Below are 19,389 nucleotides of genomic sequence, written 5' to 3' on the forward strand. Positions count from 1 at the left end.
GAAGGCTTGTAAGGCTTTTGAAGTTTGAGCAGGATGGTTTTCAGTGCTTCACCACATGCACGGAATGAATATCAATTAAATGCTATTACAATCTGATCAATTAAATCAAGGCATTGAATCAATGCCCTGAATACCTGTACCAAAAGTATCCCCTGTCACAGCAGAGGAAGTACAGCACTTCTGCTTGAAGAGTCCCGGAGAAACGTTAAAAACCACCACAAACCAACCTGGCTCACCAGTTAACGCCAAAGAGGAGGAGCAGCACAGGTCTGCCCCGGGCTCCTCGCACCGCTCCCTCTGGGCTCGGGGCGCCGCGGCCGGAGCCCAGAGGGGTTTGGGGGGCTCCGGGGGCGGCCCCGGGCACTCACCTGCAGGGCCAGGCAGCGGGCGTCGCTGCTCTGCAGGGCTGCCCGCATATCCTCCACCAGCTCCCGCAGGTTGCCGTTCTCCTCCTCCAGCTTGGCGATGCGGTCCTCGGCCTGCTCCAGCGCCACGATCTCCTCGTAGCACTCCCGCGAGCAGGGCGCCGCCGGCCGCCGCTCCGCCTCCCCGCCGCCCCCCCGCCGCCCCGCCGAGCCGTGCCCGGCCGCGTCCCGGCGGCGGCGGCGGGGGCTGCGCAGCCGGATCTGGGTCTCGATGTGCTCGCTCTCCCGGCCCAGCGGCAGGCGCGGCACGGCGCGGCGCGGGGCGCTGCCCGCCCGGGTGCTGAAGTAGCCGCAGAGCCGGGCGTGGAACTGGCGGAAGGTGAGCTCGGCCGCCAGGCCCTCCCGCAGCGCCAGGCGCTCCTCGGGGTCGGCCGCCGCCTCCTCGCCCAGCCCCAGCACCTGGCACAGCGTGCGGAAATCCTCGCCGGGGATGCGGCCCTCCCCGGCGCAGTCCAGGTGGTGGAAGATCTCCTGCAGGTACTGGTCCAGGCCGGTGGCCAGCACCACGATCTCGTTCTCCACGCCGCGGTCCAGCCCGTAGTGGTAGGCCAGGGCGCTCACCAGCCACTGCGTCCGCCGGGCCGGCCGCCCGTACGGGTCCCAGCCCTCGGGCGGCTCCATCGCGCCCGCCCGCCCGCAGCCCGCCGAGCACCGGCCCCGGCCCCGGCCCCGCTCCCTGCCGCTGCCCCCGCCCCGGGCCCGCCCCGGCCCGCCCCCGCCAAGTTAATCAAAAGTTAACCGGGTGCAGAGGAGGGAGCTTTCTAAAGCAGGGTGTCTGTCCCGCAGGGTGTCTGTCCCCTTCGGGGTCTTCAGAAACTAGGTGTGAGCGAAAGGGGGGTACCGGGTCTCAAGCAGTTCTGTTCCAGTGCTCGAAAGCCGCCTCTGCTCTCGCTGTCTGCCTGCCCCGCGTGAGCAGCAGCTGAGGCGGGCAGCGAGCAGCCTCCGGCCGGCACTCGGTGAGCGCAGCCGGGGCAGCACGGGCAGCACCGACAGCTCCGCTGGGACTGACACAGGCTGGAGGTGCCCTGGCTGTGCCCGTGGGGTGGCAGTGCCGGGGTGGCGGCCACAGGCTCCACAAGCAGCCCGGACAAGGCGAGGTGCCGAACCGGGTCCCGGGGCCACCCAAGATGTCCTGTCAAGAGCAGCAGCAGATGGGGCCAGGACTGCGGTGCGGATCCAAGGTGCCGCCAGGGCTCTGGGCACGGACCAGGGACAGGCACACCCACAGCATCATGCAGGGACGGGCAGGGGCCTGGGCTGGGCACGGATGGAGCGAGGGCAGGGGTCCCACCTGAGGAGTTTCAGGGTGGGTGAGGTCTGCTAGTGTTCTGGGGCCCTGCTGCTGCTTTTGCTTCCCACAGTTGAATGGGAATGCTTGTTGGGGAATGTGTTATAATTTCACGTACTGTGCATCATCTAGAAAAAGCATGATTTACAAGAAAATCTCTTAATACCCCTCTTTCCTAAAAACCAGATTTTTGATCACTTTGCTTGGTAGACTGGCAATGTGAAAAGCTGTTTTGCTGAAGATCTCCTTCAGGTTTTTATGTTACAAGACCCCATGTTCCCTCAGGGTACTCAGTGTTCCCCAGCATCAGGCTCCTTATTCTCGAATGCTGAGTTTTATCCACCAATTATCTTCTGTATATTTATTATACAAAATAGTAGTGTGTTCATAATTTTGCAGTCGTTAAGAATCTCCTGTCCCTTTCATGGATTTATTTATTTATTTTTGATTTTCTTTATACATTTAAAGAGTGTTTCTCTCATTTTCCTCGTTTGAATTGACACATTAGCAACTTACAGTTCTGATTGACTTGCAGAGAGGCTGGATGAACTGATAGGGTTTTTTCATGCTTAATGTATATATATTCATTTACACTATCATAGAAATGTATACCTATAAACTTCAGGTTTTCTCAGACTGATAATGTTGACGTTGAAAGAAATTGATTTAGGGTCTACTGAATGTGCAGTATCAGAGAGAAAGACAGGAAAGACAAAACATACACGTTCAATGTTTTTAGCAGATGTTATGTAAATCCACATCTGTTATCCATACACAACAAATGCACTGATCCCCAATAACCTAAAGCTAGACAATGCAACAATTTAAACTTGTTTTGGTCTAGCTAGTTTAAATTGTAAAAATACTTACCAGGTGGAAGTAATTGCTTTTAAGACTGACAGAATCTTTACCAGGCTATAAAGATGCCAGCACAAATTTTATGTCAGCACTACCGTTTGCAGTTGGGTTTCTTGGTGGTATCTCTGGCTAGAAGAGAGGTGTTGTTAATGGCACTGGGGAGCATTTGTGTCTCTGATGAATTGCTCATTGCCTGTCTGCTCCTCTTCTGCTTCACAAGAATGAAGGACCCGAATGCATGATGAATATCTGACTTTCTGTGTTATCATGACAACAGGGATACGAGTATGTCAGAATGATGTCAATTCACCAAAGTTTCATCTCTGAAAGAAAGCAGACATTAGGTAATAGCAAAACAAACAAACAAACAAAACAACAAATCTTTGGTCTATATATTTTATTTGCTTTTTCAAAGAAGTTCTGATCCTGGATGGTGTTGTTTGCATCACACTTTCTAAAAAAAAAACAACCACCAAACCCAGTAATTATAAACACTGGACAACTGAAGAAGCAATAGACTAAGAGAGAGCTCCAATGTCACTGTAGCCTCTCTGTAACATGGGGTTTGGATTGGTAGAAGTAAGCTTTCTTTTTGCAACCTGCCTTTAAAAACAAAACAAAACTCTAAAACGTGAATTCCTACATATTTAACCTTTTTCTCCATTGCAGCACTACTGCTAGCAGTGGTATGGAAAAGCCTGTAGCAGTGTAATGGCACTGACTGCTGTGTTTACTCCTGTCTATAGCAAGACTAAGATCTTACATGGCCCAGACAAGGCTTGCCTGTTCCTTGACTTATTCTCTAAATCTGCTCAGAGGCATGGCAACCTTTTATTAAGTATTCAAAAACTTTTTTACGAAGTTGTTACCAGTTCTGATAGTACACTCCGTCATGAAATGGTCTTGGAAGAGTCCTAACTGTAGATAAGAGCTGATGGCAAAGCATGATTTGAAGGGAATGACTGTTTCTACAGTCTTGTGATAGTAGTTGGAAATTAGAAGTATACTGAAATACTGCAATTGGAATTAATTAACTGGAGATTTTTATTTTAAGAAGTCAACAGTTGCCACAATTAGACTTAAGTTTGCCAGCATCATTGATGGAATGCTGTTTTAAATTATGTTAGATAGCGGTGGGATTAGGAAAGGCATATAAACTATGTTTATAGAGAAAAATGTTTTGCACTTAATTTAACTATGTTCCTATTTTATTTCACAGTTCATACATGTGGCAGGGCCAAGGACCTTTTGTGTCTCACATTGCAGGATATCAGTAGTCTAGCCTCATTTGTGTGGTGGGCTTTCATTCAGTAGTGCAGCACAGAGCCAGCCAGAACTGTTTGGCTTTGGAGAATGCTCATCTCACAGCAAAGATCACTTCATTACTGTAAAAATTATTTTACCCTGCCCAGACTTTCTCCTCCCAAGGAGAAAAGTGAAAATGTAGTGCTTAGTACCTAAAATTTGTTTTTCAAATCCTTTCCAACAAAGTTATGCCATGATGTTATACTTTTTTTAATTGTTTGGTGTTTATGAAACAGTTGCTTTCACAAGGAACTTCAGAGATAAGTTAAAATAATATTAGTGGTGTGATGTTGTTCTTGGCATGTTCTTTAAGTTTCTTGCAACTCCAGAAATGTTAGGCGTTGGCTTTTTGTTTGTTGGGTCCAGCATATTTGGAACAGCTCTGTGTATGCAGTAAGACAAAGAAGGAAAATGTAATTGATCGTCCCTATCTGTCACGTAGTTCTGCTCCTGCTTGCAGATATTTTTCATTTAATACAAGATTTTAGATATACACATCTGGTGAGCATGTAGGTAATTCTGATAAGCTGTGTAAAAAGCTGCAAAGATGTTCTGTATGTTTAGCTGCATGGAGAGTGTATGGGATGGATACAACAAAGAGTTTCAGAAACTACTTTAGGGAATCTTAGTAAGCTTCTGAATGTAAGAAGAACGTATATATTAAAAATGGACATGAACTGGTGTCTGGAGACTCTTCTGCTATGGACCTAATGGGAGACCACTGAGGCCAGCAAAGGAACCCAACTGCAATTTGGATTTTATCCTGGGAGAGTGCTATTGCCAACTCCATTGTGGTCTTTCTCTTGGTCTAAACCATTTGAAGGGAAGAAACAACACATTACGTAGACTACAGAGGAAACAGCTGCAGCTCTCAGAATAACCAGATGTTTTAGTTGACATTTCTTAGCTATTCAGCATCTGGAACAGTTTTAAGGCTCTCCTACTTCACTGAGAGAAAAAGAAATCCACTGCTTTCAACTTTTATTTAGTGGTGCTCATGGGGTAAATGTTTGTATTTTATGAACAAATTTCAGAGTAAATGAAGGGGGAAAAGGGCAAGTTTGCAATAGTAAAGTGAGACCAGAACATGGCTTGCAGTCCCCGTGGATTTTGCAGCTGGTGAGTTTGTCAGCAGTTCTGATGTAGGCTGCAGGTAGCAGAGACACAACCCGGGCCCTGCCACATGGGCTCCACAACTCCTGTTAGGAGCAGGTACCTAAATGCTCCCGAGTCGAGCGAGACGCGAACGCGCCCACACCCGGTCCTGCCGGGGCACGGCCCGCCGCCACCCTCCCTCAGGCGGCCGCCCGCGGCGGGTCCCTGCCGGGGCGCTGAGGGGAGGGCACCGCCGGGGCCGCGGGGACCAGGCCCGGCCCAGCCGGGAGCGGTGGCTGCCGTCGGGGGAGCGCCCCAGCCCGGGGGTAACGGTCGGGGCCGAGCGTCGGCCCCTCAGCGCCACGGCCGTTGGGGCACGTGTGAGGGCGGCCCTGCCGTCTGCTGCGGGCCTTGGTGGGCGGGGCGGACTCTGGTGGTGGATCCATCGCGTGTGGGGGTGTCCGCTACCTCGAAAAAGTTTTAGAAATGGGAACGTTTGGGTTCCTCCTAATACTATCCTGCCTTGCTGCTGCTGAGGTTCTTGTAGGGATTTTTATTCGTTCTGCACAGCAGCACTGAAATAAGACTGTTCTTGTTTCGTAGTCGTTGAGCCGTTTTTCTGACTATACAACGGCAAAGCAAAAGTGTGAGAATTAGAAGGCAGTGGATGAGGAGGAGATGGAGGAAGAAAATAAAGAAGAGATGGCAGACCTGAACACAGCCCACTCTAAAAGCACATCTGAAAAGTTTGAGCCTGAAAGCCCAGGGGTGCCTGAGGCTGGTGGTGATCTGGCCACAGAGGGTGAAAGCGGCAGGCTCGTCCCTTCAGAGGAAAGCTCAGTGGAACCTGATGGCTCGCATACTGTCACCTGCACGTTCACGGTCTCACTAGCTGTCCCTGTCTTGGCTACAAGTAAGTACCTGATGCAGGCTTTCCTAGGAACCCTTTTCATTACTCTCTAACTCGTTTGGCAGTCTCCAGTGGTTTAAGGAGATAGTGGTAGCTAAGATGTTAGTTGATTTGAATTTTCCTGAGTAGATCTCTCAGGAACTTAGAAATGCACTTTTGAACTCCCGTTACCATTTGATCATTGCGGACAGCATTAATTTTGCCATGAATATCATCTTTGATATCATTTGGCACTTCCAGATAATTCCAATATTCTCTCTAGAGCAAAAGCAGAAGATACCCAATCCGCCTGATAGGCGAGGAAAGAGAATTCCAGCCGATGAATCGGGAGCTATCGTAAGAATGCAACGTTGCTATCACGTGGAGTACTTCCTTTTACCAGATGATCTCGTTCCTAGAAAACTGGATTTGGTAGTGTTTGGGACGGTTGCAAAGCTGCTTGCAGAACCTGATTCCAAGGTAAAAGATACCATAAGACTGAGTAATCCCAAATTTTGTATGTAGGAGATAGGTGAATGTTTTCAACAGTGGACTGTTGTAGTTGCATATTGGTTTAACAACTGCTTAGACCTTATCTGCGCTCACAGATACAGAAACAGATACTGAGGTTAGAACTTGACGCTCCTAATCCGGACCAGCAGAAAATTCTTAAATTTATAGTAAGAGGCCGATGCATTTCAAAGCATTTTTATCTGCTGAAAAATACTTTTATTTTCCTCTAGATTATCAGTTTAGTTGGAATTATATTTTTTAAGTACCAAGATAATAATATAATAATTCAAAGGCATCTACTTATATTCCAACAATTATGATGAATATCATAAATATTTAATATCATTCCATTAAAATGAAGAAAAACTGAAATTTATGCCTCTGATCTGTGTTGAGGAGAAAAAGATCTTAAGGTACTTGAAGAATTTTGCTATTTTTTTTTGGTGTTCAGACACATCTGAGCGCTGTGCATTCAAATCCGTGAACATAAAAATTAGATATATTGTGCTGAATACACCTTAGTTTTTTTAGAAATTATTTCTAAAAAGCCAGTGCTAAAATCATCTGAAAAAAAGACTTGCTTTTCAAACATTGTATCCTACTATCTGAACTTATCTGAATAAACTTATTAAAGATGGCTTAGAAGACTTGAGACTGTATTCTATTTGCCTAAATCTTAACGACCAATTATCGATTTGAAGGTTTGTTGCATCTGTCTTCTAAAAGCCAGCTACAAAATTGTTACTTACTATTAATGAACATGGTTCTATTTTTTTGGTGAAAATTCTGCAAGTAAAAACTACTTGTGTTTTCAGAATTGATGATTCAGTTAGTTAAGTCACTATTGTACGTGGTTTGTTGTAGTATTAGTCTATTAATTCATTTTAGAACTATTATTATGCCTCAAGGTACATAAGAAGGGAAGTTTGAACATAAAGTAAGCTCAGAGTTTTTGTACGGGTCACAGAGCTTCTATTGCAAAAGCACAATTTTGGAAGACCTGCCTTCTGAAATGAGTGTGTTAATTCCCTGTAGGAAGAGAGTGAATCAGTTAAAAAAGAACTAGTAGATAAAATAATTTGCTAGTCAAAATGTCTTACACCTTTAAATTGACTGTCTACTCTTCTCACTTCCCTATCATTGATCAGCAATGAATACAACCTAAGAGTTACACACCATTCCTAGAACTTGAGGTATGATAGGTAACATGGTCAGATCTTTTTCTTGTCAACTGTGCCTAACTTTTAAGTATGTAGAAACACCGTGTAAATATCAGCATTCTGTCAGAAATATAACCCATCAAATGTCTTTTAAACAGTGATATTAATTGTTGTCTATTTTGATATAACAAGCTAAGTTATTTCCGTTTATCCACTATTGTAATCTCCTGTCATATTTCTTACCTTTGAGATTACATTTATATATTTTTCTTTTTGTTATTATGCAACTTCATTTGTTTTCCTTTTTTTTCCTATTCATGGAGTCTTATTCTCTTTTCATTGTAAACAGACAGCTCCAGGGGCTCAATCCAAATGTCACGAAAAGAAACTGACAGCTGGGCTAACTTCCTCAGTGAGTGAACGTATAGGAGAATTTTAATAATAAGTTAGGCATTGTGTATTTTCCTTGTATATATTTATTTAATAGCTTACATAACATACAAATCTTGTCTCCATCGTAGTTTTCTTTTTTAATTATAACACAAGTGCATAGAGAAATACTTGTTTGACCTTTGAAAAGTCAGATGTTCATGGCATCATCCTCACTGTAGTCATTTATGTTCTAAACCTTAAGTGACTGTGAAGCTTTCATTTTTGAATTCTGACATTTTCTGGTAAGGAACTTTTCTTGTTCATTTTCATTTTAATTAAAGTCTTCTGTAACAGGAAAAAATATGTGTATATCCTTGCCGACTGTCCGTTCCAGCTTTGAAGGGTAGCTTACTTGAAGCAGAATTTTCAAGGGGTGGAAAGATGAGGGACACACAGTAAATTGTTTACATATAAATCCCATACGCTGCAATCTGACCTCAGAGAATATTAGCAGAAACTGAAAATTCCTCTGAAATGGGGATGGGTAGAGGTAAAATGTCATATAACAAGCCTGTCAATATTTAGCCTATAGTACAGACTTAAAACAATCTGTATAACATACATATCTTTTTTGTTTATTAAGCATATATATATTTATATGGTAAACATATATGTTTACCATCCTAGTACAGTCATGTTAACTACGTAACTAGTGCTGTTGAAGCATGAATAACTTATAAAAGAAGCATAAGAAATGCAGTGTTCTGAAGGAGAAAAAGTAATGGAGGTAGAAGTAGCTGGATGGCAAAGAATCATCCTCTGAAACAAAAAGTAGAATTTTCTAGGAAGTATTCTCCACGTTAGGTGACATACTGAGGCTTATTTTGGTAGTATAATAAAACACAAGTGAGGGAAGAGAAAGGAACAGTCAAGAAAAATACCAAACCTATCACAATGGATAAATGTAAATAAGAATTGTTAGGTTGAGACCGTACAGTTGTGACCTTACGGAATAGCACACTGACCTCAGAAGTTGAGGCTGTCTTGGCACATTAGCCCCAGTTTCATTGTAATACAGAATTGCGAGTGAATCTAGCTATGCACATTGTATATGTGTCTATGTACGTGAAAGATGACATTTAAAATGACATTAAGAACAAAATTCTGCTTTTCTCTCTTACATGAATACTTACTGGATTTTCACCATATCATATATTCTCCTATTCACAGAGTAGATTTGATGAGATCATCTAGTACTGTATGCTCTCGGGTTTTGTCTTTGCATGACAATCAGTCTAACGGCCGACTTTGATTATTTCTGAGTATCGGTTTGAGATTCTTCTTAAACAAAATTCTCTTGTGAAATTTCTGATTGAAATGTGTTATATTGGCAACTCTGATGAGCGTTTTGTTCTTAGAGATTACCAGCATTCACATTATATCTGAAGTTTAATGCTTGTGCTTTGATTCTGTATTTTAAAGAGTATATATTAGCTTTCATACTATTCCTTTAAGCATTCAGTCCACCATGTCATGCTGAACAACAGTTTAATGGCTGTTTTTTCTTACCTCATGTCTCATATCAGACCTTGGCTTGATAAGACTGCTTTGTATGAATCTAGCAAAATATACTGCTCTGACACAGAGAAAGGGGATACACGTAAGATCCAGCATGAGCTGGAGAAATAAGCAATGTACACTTCGAGAGCAGTGGTGACAGCGGTCAGCATGTGAATATAATTTCTTCTGTACTGGTCAGCTTCTGTAAAGACTTTCATCTTTGTTTTCATAGACTATTATGCCATGGTTTGAAAATGACCAGATGTGGATATCATGGAACCATAGTACTGATATCAATGTCACCAACGAATATCTAATAAAACTAAGGGATCACAAAATAACTTTAAAACTCTGGGATGCCAAGGACAAAGTTTCTTCTAAAGCAAGGCTTAGTAAACCAAGCTTTGTTTCTTCTCTAGAAAGAGATGCAGAGGCTGTTGGTAAGTCTAGTGCAAACAGACACATTATAAAATGTGCGTTGAAACAGTGACTGCACCTATTAATAAGTTGTCAATGAGATTATTTGATTATTATTCATATGTTATTCTCACTAAAATAATTCTGGCTTGTATGTACTTTGATGCACTTTAATGAATGCATCAGTTTCTGAAAATGTTGATAGCAGAAAAATACAATTGAGACTATTGTCTAAATCTTTGTAAACTAAAGAGTTATTTGAGACTGTTGGATAGTAGTGGTACAGTGAGTGTGCTTTTTTCAGTGGTTTTTTTTTTTTTTTGTAGTTGTCCTGAGGAGTGAAACTTGTACAGCTGGGTTTTGTGCTGCACATCTTTCTGTTTCACCTCTCTCTGTTGTTACCTCTCACAACCCTGTAACTTAAATCTATGGCTAAATTTTGGCCAATTTTGGTTGTAGGTCAGTGGTGTCAAATACATCTATTTTGTAACTGAGCTATTTTTTATTAGCTGATTTATTAGTTGAGTTAATTTAATTAGAGAGAGACCTTGTTAGAGCTCCTTATGGACATGTATGAAATGAGATCTCAATCTTTATTATATTAACTAACCATAAGATAAAATACGTAGGAAGTGGGGTATGCTTTGTTCTGAAGAGTCTGAACTACTGTTGAAATTAGTTTTACTGTTAAAATATGCTTAATTTATTAGTTAAATACTGTAATACTCTCTTTTCCATATGTATAAATGGATTGAGAGTTGGTGATGTTACAAGATTTCAAATGCCAGTTAATACAGGCTTGGGTTTCTTTGTAACTGAACTGATAGTAACGAATGTTCGCTCAGATGTGGTGGGCTTTGTGAGCAAATGGGGTTTGCAATTGATGGAAACTTCTGACAGCATTTGTTTTATGTCTGTAAGAGAGATTGAGCACCTCTGTAGCTGTTGTTGAGGAGTGGAAACTCATCTGTAGCTGTTCTTTTCTGAACAGCTGCTGTACAGTTTAGCAATGGGGGCAAGGCAAGACAAAGGATTGAAAGTTTTCCTTCCTGAAGCTGCGCTGTTGCAGAGGAGTCTGTATGGAGAGGTCCCGCTCATCACACTGCCGGGGCTGTTTGCCACGTGTGCAAGCCCAGTATTCTGGGAGTTGCTGCAAACCTCACCAGCCCCAACATTTTCCTCCAAATGTGCATTGTGTTATAGTACACAGGGGGAACGTTCTATGCTAGATTCTTCTCCGGGCTTTGAGATAACCCTGCTGATTTTGATTTCCAGACTAACAGAATTGAAATCTTGGAGTGGTTTCTTACAGAGTAGGAAAAGGGGAACGTACCAGGGGAAAATGATTGCTCAAAATTTGAGTGTCTCAAGCAGAATAAGCAATGAAGTCCCTATCAATGAATTTTTTTCCTTGTCCTGATAGGTGGGGTAAAACACACAGTGCTATTGCAAAGAAAATTCTTTGAAGAGAGTCAGCCACCACCCAGCTGTACAAAAATTAAAGAAGCAAAGAAATCCAAAGCACAGAAAGAGTCTTCAGCCCTTCCTGTCAAAGGTATATGAGAACTGGAACTGTTTTGTGGGCTGAACTGGAGTGGGAATGTAACTGGCACCTCGAGGAATGGGTGAGCAGGAACAGGACTCAGGGATCTACAGAGGGAGCGAAGTGTTGCAGTAAGTCTGAGGACACTATAGTTGGAGCAAGGTTTTAATAGCTTTGGAAGAGAATTGGGACACAGAAGAGATTTAGCTGGCTCATGGAAGGTTTTCAACGGACACTAGAAAAAAGCATGAGGGTTTTTCTTCTGCTTCACATTTGTAAGTGATTGCATTAACATCTAGAAGCTTGAGTAGACCATACATTTCTAGATTCTTATTGTTTCTCTGTTGCTGGTAATTACTTGACGTCCAGCAGCAGAATGTTGTTTCCTTTGAATTGCTAGTGCGTGGTGAAGTATGAAAATATAGTTTTGACATAAGTGGGTATCCCGATTTTATGCAGTTTAGTGATCTGATCTTTCCTTGTGCCAGTTGAGAAACTGCTGCAATGCTGCTGCAAATAGAAGTATCTGGTGTAGTGTTCAGCAGTGGCAGCATCATTTAAGCAAAGAAGGGGAAAAACTCTCCATCTAGTGGCAGTGTTGTTTGTAGCCAAATCTTAAATGCTGCTGGTAGTTCCTTTGTTTCTTTTGGGGCCCTATTAAGTCCCTTGATTGGAGAGCTGGCCCCTGTGATCTCTTTGTGCCTGGGCACTGTTGAACTGTGCAAAGTACTCTGCTGTGAACTCAGAAAGCATATGGTATCAAAACACTTTTTTCCTTAATTTTGTATTTTAATGGTGAAAATAAAACTAAGACCTAAATTTTCTCTCTGTGTTATGTCTATTATTTTGTTTGATCTACAGACAGAAAATCTTGGGACTTGTCAAGTGTTTAGGTAGAATTCTCCAGAGGGAACTGCAGTAAGGTTCTGGAGATTCAGTTGATAACATGATTTCCTCCTACATTAGTATCTGATGAAAGACTCCTTGTATCCTTTTGGGGAGCACTGTGTCACCGGCTTCATCTGATTGTCTTTTAAAATTGTTTTTAATTTTTCTAACGATTCATGACATGCTTCATCAAAGGAGCACGTGAATTCCTGGTGTAATTAGACTGGCAGAATGTATCTGCATTTTGGTAGTAGTGCCATCTAGTGATGGGTCCAGAGAGAACTGGTGGACCAAATAACTGAAGTCTGCAAAGGTACGACGTGTTCAGGGAGATAAGGACAGGAATCTAGCTTACAGTTCAGATGAATGGAAAAATCCAATTTTTTTGGTTCAATGCAAACCCATCCTACTGTAGGGAAGAAAGGACTGCTCTGAAGGTCTCTTTATGTTTCTTTTCATTGACCTTGATAAACTGTGTGCACTATTTGGTGTACAACTACTTGTGCTGTGTAAAATAGGTAAGTAATTATAATTTCTCAATGTCCTGTTTATATAATAGGTAAAAACCTAATATTCCATTGCTCCATTTTTGCTTACTTGCAGATAGTGGCAAATTTAGTTCTTTATTGTGTGGAATTTATTCAGCTCTTTAAGTGCAGATTCTTCTTGCCACTCATACAGTGTTGATTTGCTCTAATCTTACTGTAATTAAGACATACATCTCACTCTAATTAAGGCTGATACATCGTGATGCTAAATGTTGAGTAATTAACACTTAGATCTGTGACTGCTTTTCAATAAATGACATCTGAAGTGAGGTATAGTATACCAAACTTCTGGCATATATAAGCATTGAACAAATATTAGGGCACTTCTATATGTGCTCTGTGTAAGAGATCTGGACACTGGGAATATTATCACTATTATTATTTTTTTTTCTAATTCACTAGGATAGCTATCGGAAAAGCATGTCCTTGTCATGAACACAAAAAATAAATGTATCATGGTTTTGAGTTACAAATACAGCTTGCATAGGGCTTCTTGCTGTTATTTAGTAGAGCTTACAGATGCTTTTCTTAGTCTGATGTGAGTTAAACAAACATAGAGATACTTATTAACAAATGTGAAACCTGTTTTAATTCCACAGAAGAAACAGATTGGAATGAAGCAGGAGCATCTAGTTATGGTTTACCACATCCTTCAAGGACGGATGATGTCCTTACAGTGAGGTAAGAATGTTGCACTTGCTTTGGAAAACGTGTTAAAACTATAGTTGACCGTATGTAAATGTTTTTCGGTATCTTTTTTTTTTTTTTTTAACCTTGTTATAATTATACCATGGTTTCAGAAGTGGTTAACTGTTGCACCAGTACTTTTTGCAGTCAAGCCTGCTGTGACTGTAGGAGAGGAGCAAAAGTGTTAATGCCCCCTTTGATATACATCAAGCTTGTTACAATATATTTAGCTGCTTATGAAAAAAAATACATAAACCAGCAGACTTTGCGCAGTTTACCTGTTTGTGCATGTTTTTCTTCTGTTTACTTGTGTCTTGCGACTTCTGATCTGTGGGGTAAGATAGGCTCACTGAGACTAGATGGAGGAGAAACTGGGAGCTAGTCTACCACTAGTTGCTCAACTGAAGGTGTTGAGAAGTGGGCGGCAGGGGTAGCGGTGAGGGGTTTGTTCAGGGTACTTCATTCTTTTTGAAAGTAAAGTAAGCTCAACAGTAAAAGTTTGCTAGCAAAGCAAGCTTTGCTGGCTTGTGAACTCAGTGAATCAGTCCTATAGCTATGAATCTATATTGGATCAAAGTCCTCTCTAAATTAAGTTGATATAAACATGAGATTATTTTTCCAAAAGAAGTGAGAGAATCCTGAGTTTATAGTGCTGTAGTAGCATAATTCCTTATTTCTTCTGTTCTGTTTTTAGGAACAGTTATTCATTCTTCTGATCTAACAAACAATAACTGTTTCCAGTGGTAAATTTCTAACAATCAGCATGCAACCTTCTAAAATTATAGAAAGGTTAAAGGGTTCAAGCCTTGAGAAACTTAACTTAAAAAAAAAAAATCCATGCTTTTCTTGGGTATTATTCATAGCGGAAAACTTTACACTTGCAATAGAAATGAATCATGAATAGGGTGTATCTCAAATTACATAATCCAGAATGTCATCTGAAAAAAATAAACAAAAACCAACCCTCTTTAATTACTTTCTCAAGGGTCACGATCTGCTTCTAAAAAATGCATTGGTGTTGATAGCACAAAATAACTAATACAATCCTGTATTCTGTGATGTGCTTTCTCATTTTATACTCTTATGCTAGTTTAAGAATCTCTCCTGAACAAGATTTAGTCAGGTTACCCTGATCAAAAGATAATGAAGTCAGTGAAAGGACTCTTAATGCCTTCAGCACAGCTTTATGAACTCAGTTCATCTGTAAGTGAATCTTTTAGTTCAAATGGTATGGGTTTTGTGTGGCAGAAAAGAAACATGCATTTGTAGAGATGAAAAAATTCTGCAAGAATGTTAAATTGAACATGGAAGCAAAATCTTTAGTATATTTCAGATAGGTTTCCTTTAAGTCTAAAACTATCCTTAAAAAGATGCTGTTGAAACTAAGTTTTTTATTCCAAAAATAGCATTGGTGAAATCTAGCTATGTATTTCTGAGTGTGAATTTTTGCTGCTTTGTGTCCCATGAGGGCATCATTCCTGCTCAAAAATGAGTGACCATATTATGTAAGATTTAATGTAGAAATCCAGGGCATTACCTTACCTTTGGACTTGCTGCACATTTCTTAGACATCTTTATTGGTAATATATAAAAATATTTGTCCAGTTTAATTCCTAAAGTGTAGTAGTTCCTTGTGCTGCTGCTGTTTGCCTGCCTGTATTTATACCATCTGTCATGCCAGTAACAACATTCTGGTAAAACAGGAACAAATGAGATCAGTGTCTTGCAAAATTAGGAGCATGTGTTTAGCTTTCATGCAAACTTAATTTTCAGTACAGATCAATTGGAATATAAATCCTTTTTAGATAGAATATTATTTCTAAAATTTCTAAAAACAAAAAAAAATGGTTACTGGAAACATACTTAGAGGTGTTACAATCTAATGACACAAGAGCTACGTAGGAATATTTATCAGGATATTAGTTCTTCTGGAAAAGAGTATCTGTTGAAAGTGAAGCTCAAACAGGATAAAATGAATGGACATTTTATCTTAATGTACATCACTATTGCTCTGTCATATACCTGAACAGTTTTATTCCATCTGTATTAAGAATGATGGTTTTTTCCAGCTTCATGTTCAAAGAACTATTATTACAGCAATGATCGTTCCTTTTGAAGGACTAGTGAGTTATCTGACAAGCAGCCTACGCTTACCCTGAAAGCTAATCTGAGATCCAGAAGGTTATATTTTACCAATTTTATCTTGGCAAAGTTTTGCTGATTTTTTGCATACCTGGAAAAGAATCTCCTTTTCTAAAGAATTATTTTCCCTCGTCCCTCATTTTATGTCAAAACTCTACAGCAAGGAAGTATGATAGTCACAATAATTGGTCAAATTAGTCAAATTGGTTCCAGAAAAATTCTCAGTACTGTTGTAAATGCCCACATATGGTCTGATATCCTGTATGCCTTTTCAATGTGCAGTGGGGAGATTTCTAACAAATGCAATAAATTCCGAACTACCTCCATGAACTGCACAGTACAGTTTCCTTCACTTAGTCCCAACACCTGGCAGTTCTTACATATTGTGATGGTCTCTAGGGCCTCAGACTCTTTGCAGTGATTATCTTTTATTGATACAAAAGAAACAGCTTATTGATTTTAATTTTAGCAGGTCTGTTTTTCTCTTAGTGTGATCATTTACTTTTAAAACCACATGTAAACTTTTTTTTTATTTAGATTTTTTGTTCCCCAAGCGATTATTTTGATGGTCTGTCATTCAGTACTTAGGTAACCATACATAAACACTTTTGACAGTATTTTTTACAGGAATGTAAAGACCTTAGAAAACTATGTTTAATGTTGATCACTTTTAGAGGTGCAAAAATGCACAAAAAGCTTTCTCTCTCCCCACCCCCAGCTATTATTATGACCCTTTAGGAAACATCTCTAGGGATAGGTAGAGTTATCTGGGAAATTCTTGACTTAATCTGTGTAATGAATTTTTATTTTTAGTGCTATAAAAATGCAGTGTTTCCAGTTTTACAGCCACAGTCTTGATTCGTTGGTTACTGAACATGTCTGTCTGAACTGAAATAAAGTTTGTGAAGCAACTGAAGAACTTAGGCCTCCTAGATTAAAGTCCCTCAGAGGAGGAGGAGGAAAAGACATATTAATGATTTAATGCCAATGATAAATGGAAGATGTTGCACATATTAATAAATCTTAGAGCAAATGCTATACAGACAGGTTCATAGATTAAATATGATAAACCGAAGACAGTCTTTAGCACCAGAAATCTTTAGAGTAATCATTGTGAGAAGCTATGGAGGCAGTAGTCAGGGAGACTTATACTTTGTGTCCAAAGTACGTAATACTGGTTTTACTTGGACATGACTAGATGACATGGTAGTCTATGTTATTAGTAATAAAATGCGTGTTAGGTTAACTAAAGTCTTTAAAACAATAAATGAATATCGTTTGTGTAACAACTATTGCCATGTTGTGAGGAATCTTTAGGGCTGAATGTGCCCTTCACATGTAAAACAATTTTACCATGATGTCTTGTGCTGCTACCCTACATATCTCTCTCTCTCTCTATATATATAAACAATATATAACTATATATATATATATATTTTTGCAATATATACCAGAGAACTGGAGACAAGGACAACAAAATTATTTATTCTGGAAATTTAAAATGCAATGAGAATCTTATGTTTTAAACAGCTTTTTTATTGTTTCTGATTAATCCTCATTTTTCAGCAGCAGTAACACATCAGATTGGTAGGGAATAAAATGTGTAATGTCTCCTGAAGAACCATTTACAGCGCTGTCTGATGATATGAAAATTTGGGAAGCTGGTTAATGCTACAATTAAGCAAAAGCATTGCTATCTGCATTTTCCCCTAAGAAGACAATTGTTCTTATACTAGAGCAAAACTGTATTCGTTCCAGATTTCTGGTCTGTCTGTAACTGTATCAGTGTACACCAAATGTGAACAGGAATAGACACATTTCTCTTTCCTCAAAGAGTAAATCAGATGTAGAGAAAAATCTGTAAGTAAAGCATTGCAGTATGTACTACAATGTGTTTTACTTAATGCATCTCTTCAGGTCCTTACTTGGTCTCTTACTGAAAAGAGAAGGACCATGTATCTTGTCGCTGTCCTTTGTTTTTTGATCATCTTTACATTTATGTTCTGGCAGTTGAACTCTTTTAGACTTGACTTTTTTTTTTTTTTAATGGTGGAATCATCAGCATGTCAGGGCTTTATTTATTTTTTCTTATTTTTTTATTTCTTAAATAACCATAACTTTTTCATGTTTTCAGAGGTGTGATATTTGCAAAAGACAGATCTGTGGATAAGGCCCAACTTCTGAAGCAGAAAGCAGTTGCTGGACCTCCAGGAAATATAATTTCAGAAGCTGAAAAAACAACCAATAGTGTGGGAAGTCTGATGTATCAAGCCGACAAAATAGCTATCATTAATGGTAAGTTCTGGATGGAATTATGGACTAGATTTTAAAAGGTAGATATGGGATTCTGTTTATGTATTATTTTTTAAAAAGGAATTCAAGGTTAAAACAAAGAAGTAAATGTTACAGGACCTGTGTTTTAGTCTCAGTCCTGTCATTAGCTTTTTGTGTTTCTCCCATGACTAATCAAACTTTCAGATTCCTTAGCTAGTATTATGAAGCAGGGATGATGATGGGCTTTTCCCACCACTTCATTGTTCCAGGGGTGAAGTGATGGATATTTGCAAGGGACTCAGGTGTGCAATGATGAAACTTGTAAAACATTTAAAAATTAATGTTGGAGCTAAACCAGCTATTACAATTGAGAACTTAACAAGCTGTTGTTTCGTATCACTTGTGTTGCTATTGCCACAAGAAGTCATCTGTGGTTTACAGCCCGTATTTATTTCCAGTGCTTGTTCATGCTGTTAAATGAAAAAGCACAGTCCTGCTGAGTGATGTTTTGCTCTCTCATTTGAGAGTCTCAGTTGACTAAGGCTCTGTGGGAGAGAGGAGGAGGTGATAACCACAGCAGCAATGGGTACTGAAGCATGTATTGAATCACCTGTGTTAAATAGCATGCTTGTCTGGCCAAGAACTAGCATGGCATCACAAGGTTGCTGCCCATGTTGCCCTGGTACACGTTATAAAAAAAACATTAGCTTATCAGTAAGCGTCACTGGGAACAAATGATAATACTCAGTTGTAGTTTTGTCAAAATAAGTGAATGCACCAGTAGTGTCAACCAAATCTCCGCTTGATGACTGCTTTCTTTTGCCATTGACTGGCAGAGTTTGGTGCTCCTGCTTTTATGAAGACCTTTTGGAGAGCAGGAAAGAAAACACTAATGCAAAACAGGGCATGCAGATAAATAGGCAGGCATTTTGGAGGTTTCCTGTTTGCGCACAAATGGAGGTAGGCAGCTCATGTTGCAGCTCAGGAATTTATTTGAAGAGCTGAACCCTGAACTACATCTGCCCTGTTTACTTTGTGGCTCTGGTTAGGTCTTACTTTCCCATGACACTGGAGACCCATGCCTTAAATGATCTGTTCTACACAATTCTCTCTCAAACTTCCACTCGCTATTCCTTTCGTGATTAAGGCAGTTGGAACTTTCCATTTACAAGCTTTTGATGAACAGTTACACATATTGTAGGGAGTTCTCTGTGTGTATATCTCGTTTTGTATATTTGTATATATTATGTATTATATATCATTTTGCTTATGTTCAGTGCACTGTTTTTCTTTCACCAATGTAATTTTGGTAGTGCTAGTACTTCTTGTCACGTAACTATTGTTATTAGAAGGGAAAAAAACTTCAGAAACTCATTGCATTCCTCTCTCTCTTTCCATTTAGGTGTTTTAAAAAAAAAAAGTGAA

General features: G+C 40.2%; 2 protein-coding genes across 2 annotated transcripts in view; one reads left to right on the forward strand and one right to left on the reverse strand.

The window, feature by feature from the left end:
- Positions 1-1,046, reverse strand: part of EFCC1 (EF-hand and coiled-coil domain containing 1) — a 52,459-nt gene extending 51,413 nt beyond the window's left edge. Inside the window, exon 1 of the mRNA XM_035558419.1 lies at positions 369-1,046. Coding sequence (XP_035414312.1) covers positions 369-1,046 — 678 coding nt within the window. The remainder of the gene's footprint in view (positions 1-368) is intronic.
- A 5,177-nt stretch (positions 1,047-6,223) lies between these two features.
- Positions 6,224-19,389, forward strand: part of CFAP92 (cilia and flagella associated protein 92 (putative)) — a 34,291-nt gene continuing 21,125 nt past the window's right edge. The window contains exons 1-5 of the mRNA XM_050712813.1: positions 6,224-6,340; positions 9,698-9,905; positions 11,306-11,437; positions 13,461-13,542; positions 17,825-17,985. Coding sequence (XP_050568770.1) covers positions 6,224-6,340; positions 9,698-9,905; positions 11,306-11,437; positions 13,461-13,542; positions 17,825-17,985 — 700 coding nt within the window. The remainder of the gene's footprint in view (positions 6,341-9,697; positions 9,906-11,305; positions 11,438-13,460; positions 13,543-17,824; positions 17,986-19,389) is intronic.

Source organism: Cygnus atratus, chromosome 10, assembly GCF_013377495.2.
Source record: "Cygnus atratus isolate AKBS03 ecotype Queensland, Australia chromosome 10, CAtr_DNAZoo_HiC_assembly, whole genome shotgun sequence".
Taxonomy (NCBI): Eukaryota; Metazoa; Chordata; class Aves; order Anseriformes; family Anatidae; genus Cygnus; species Cygnus atratus.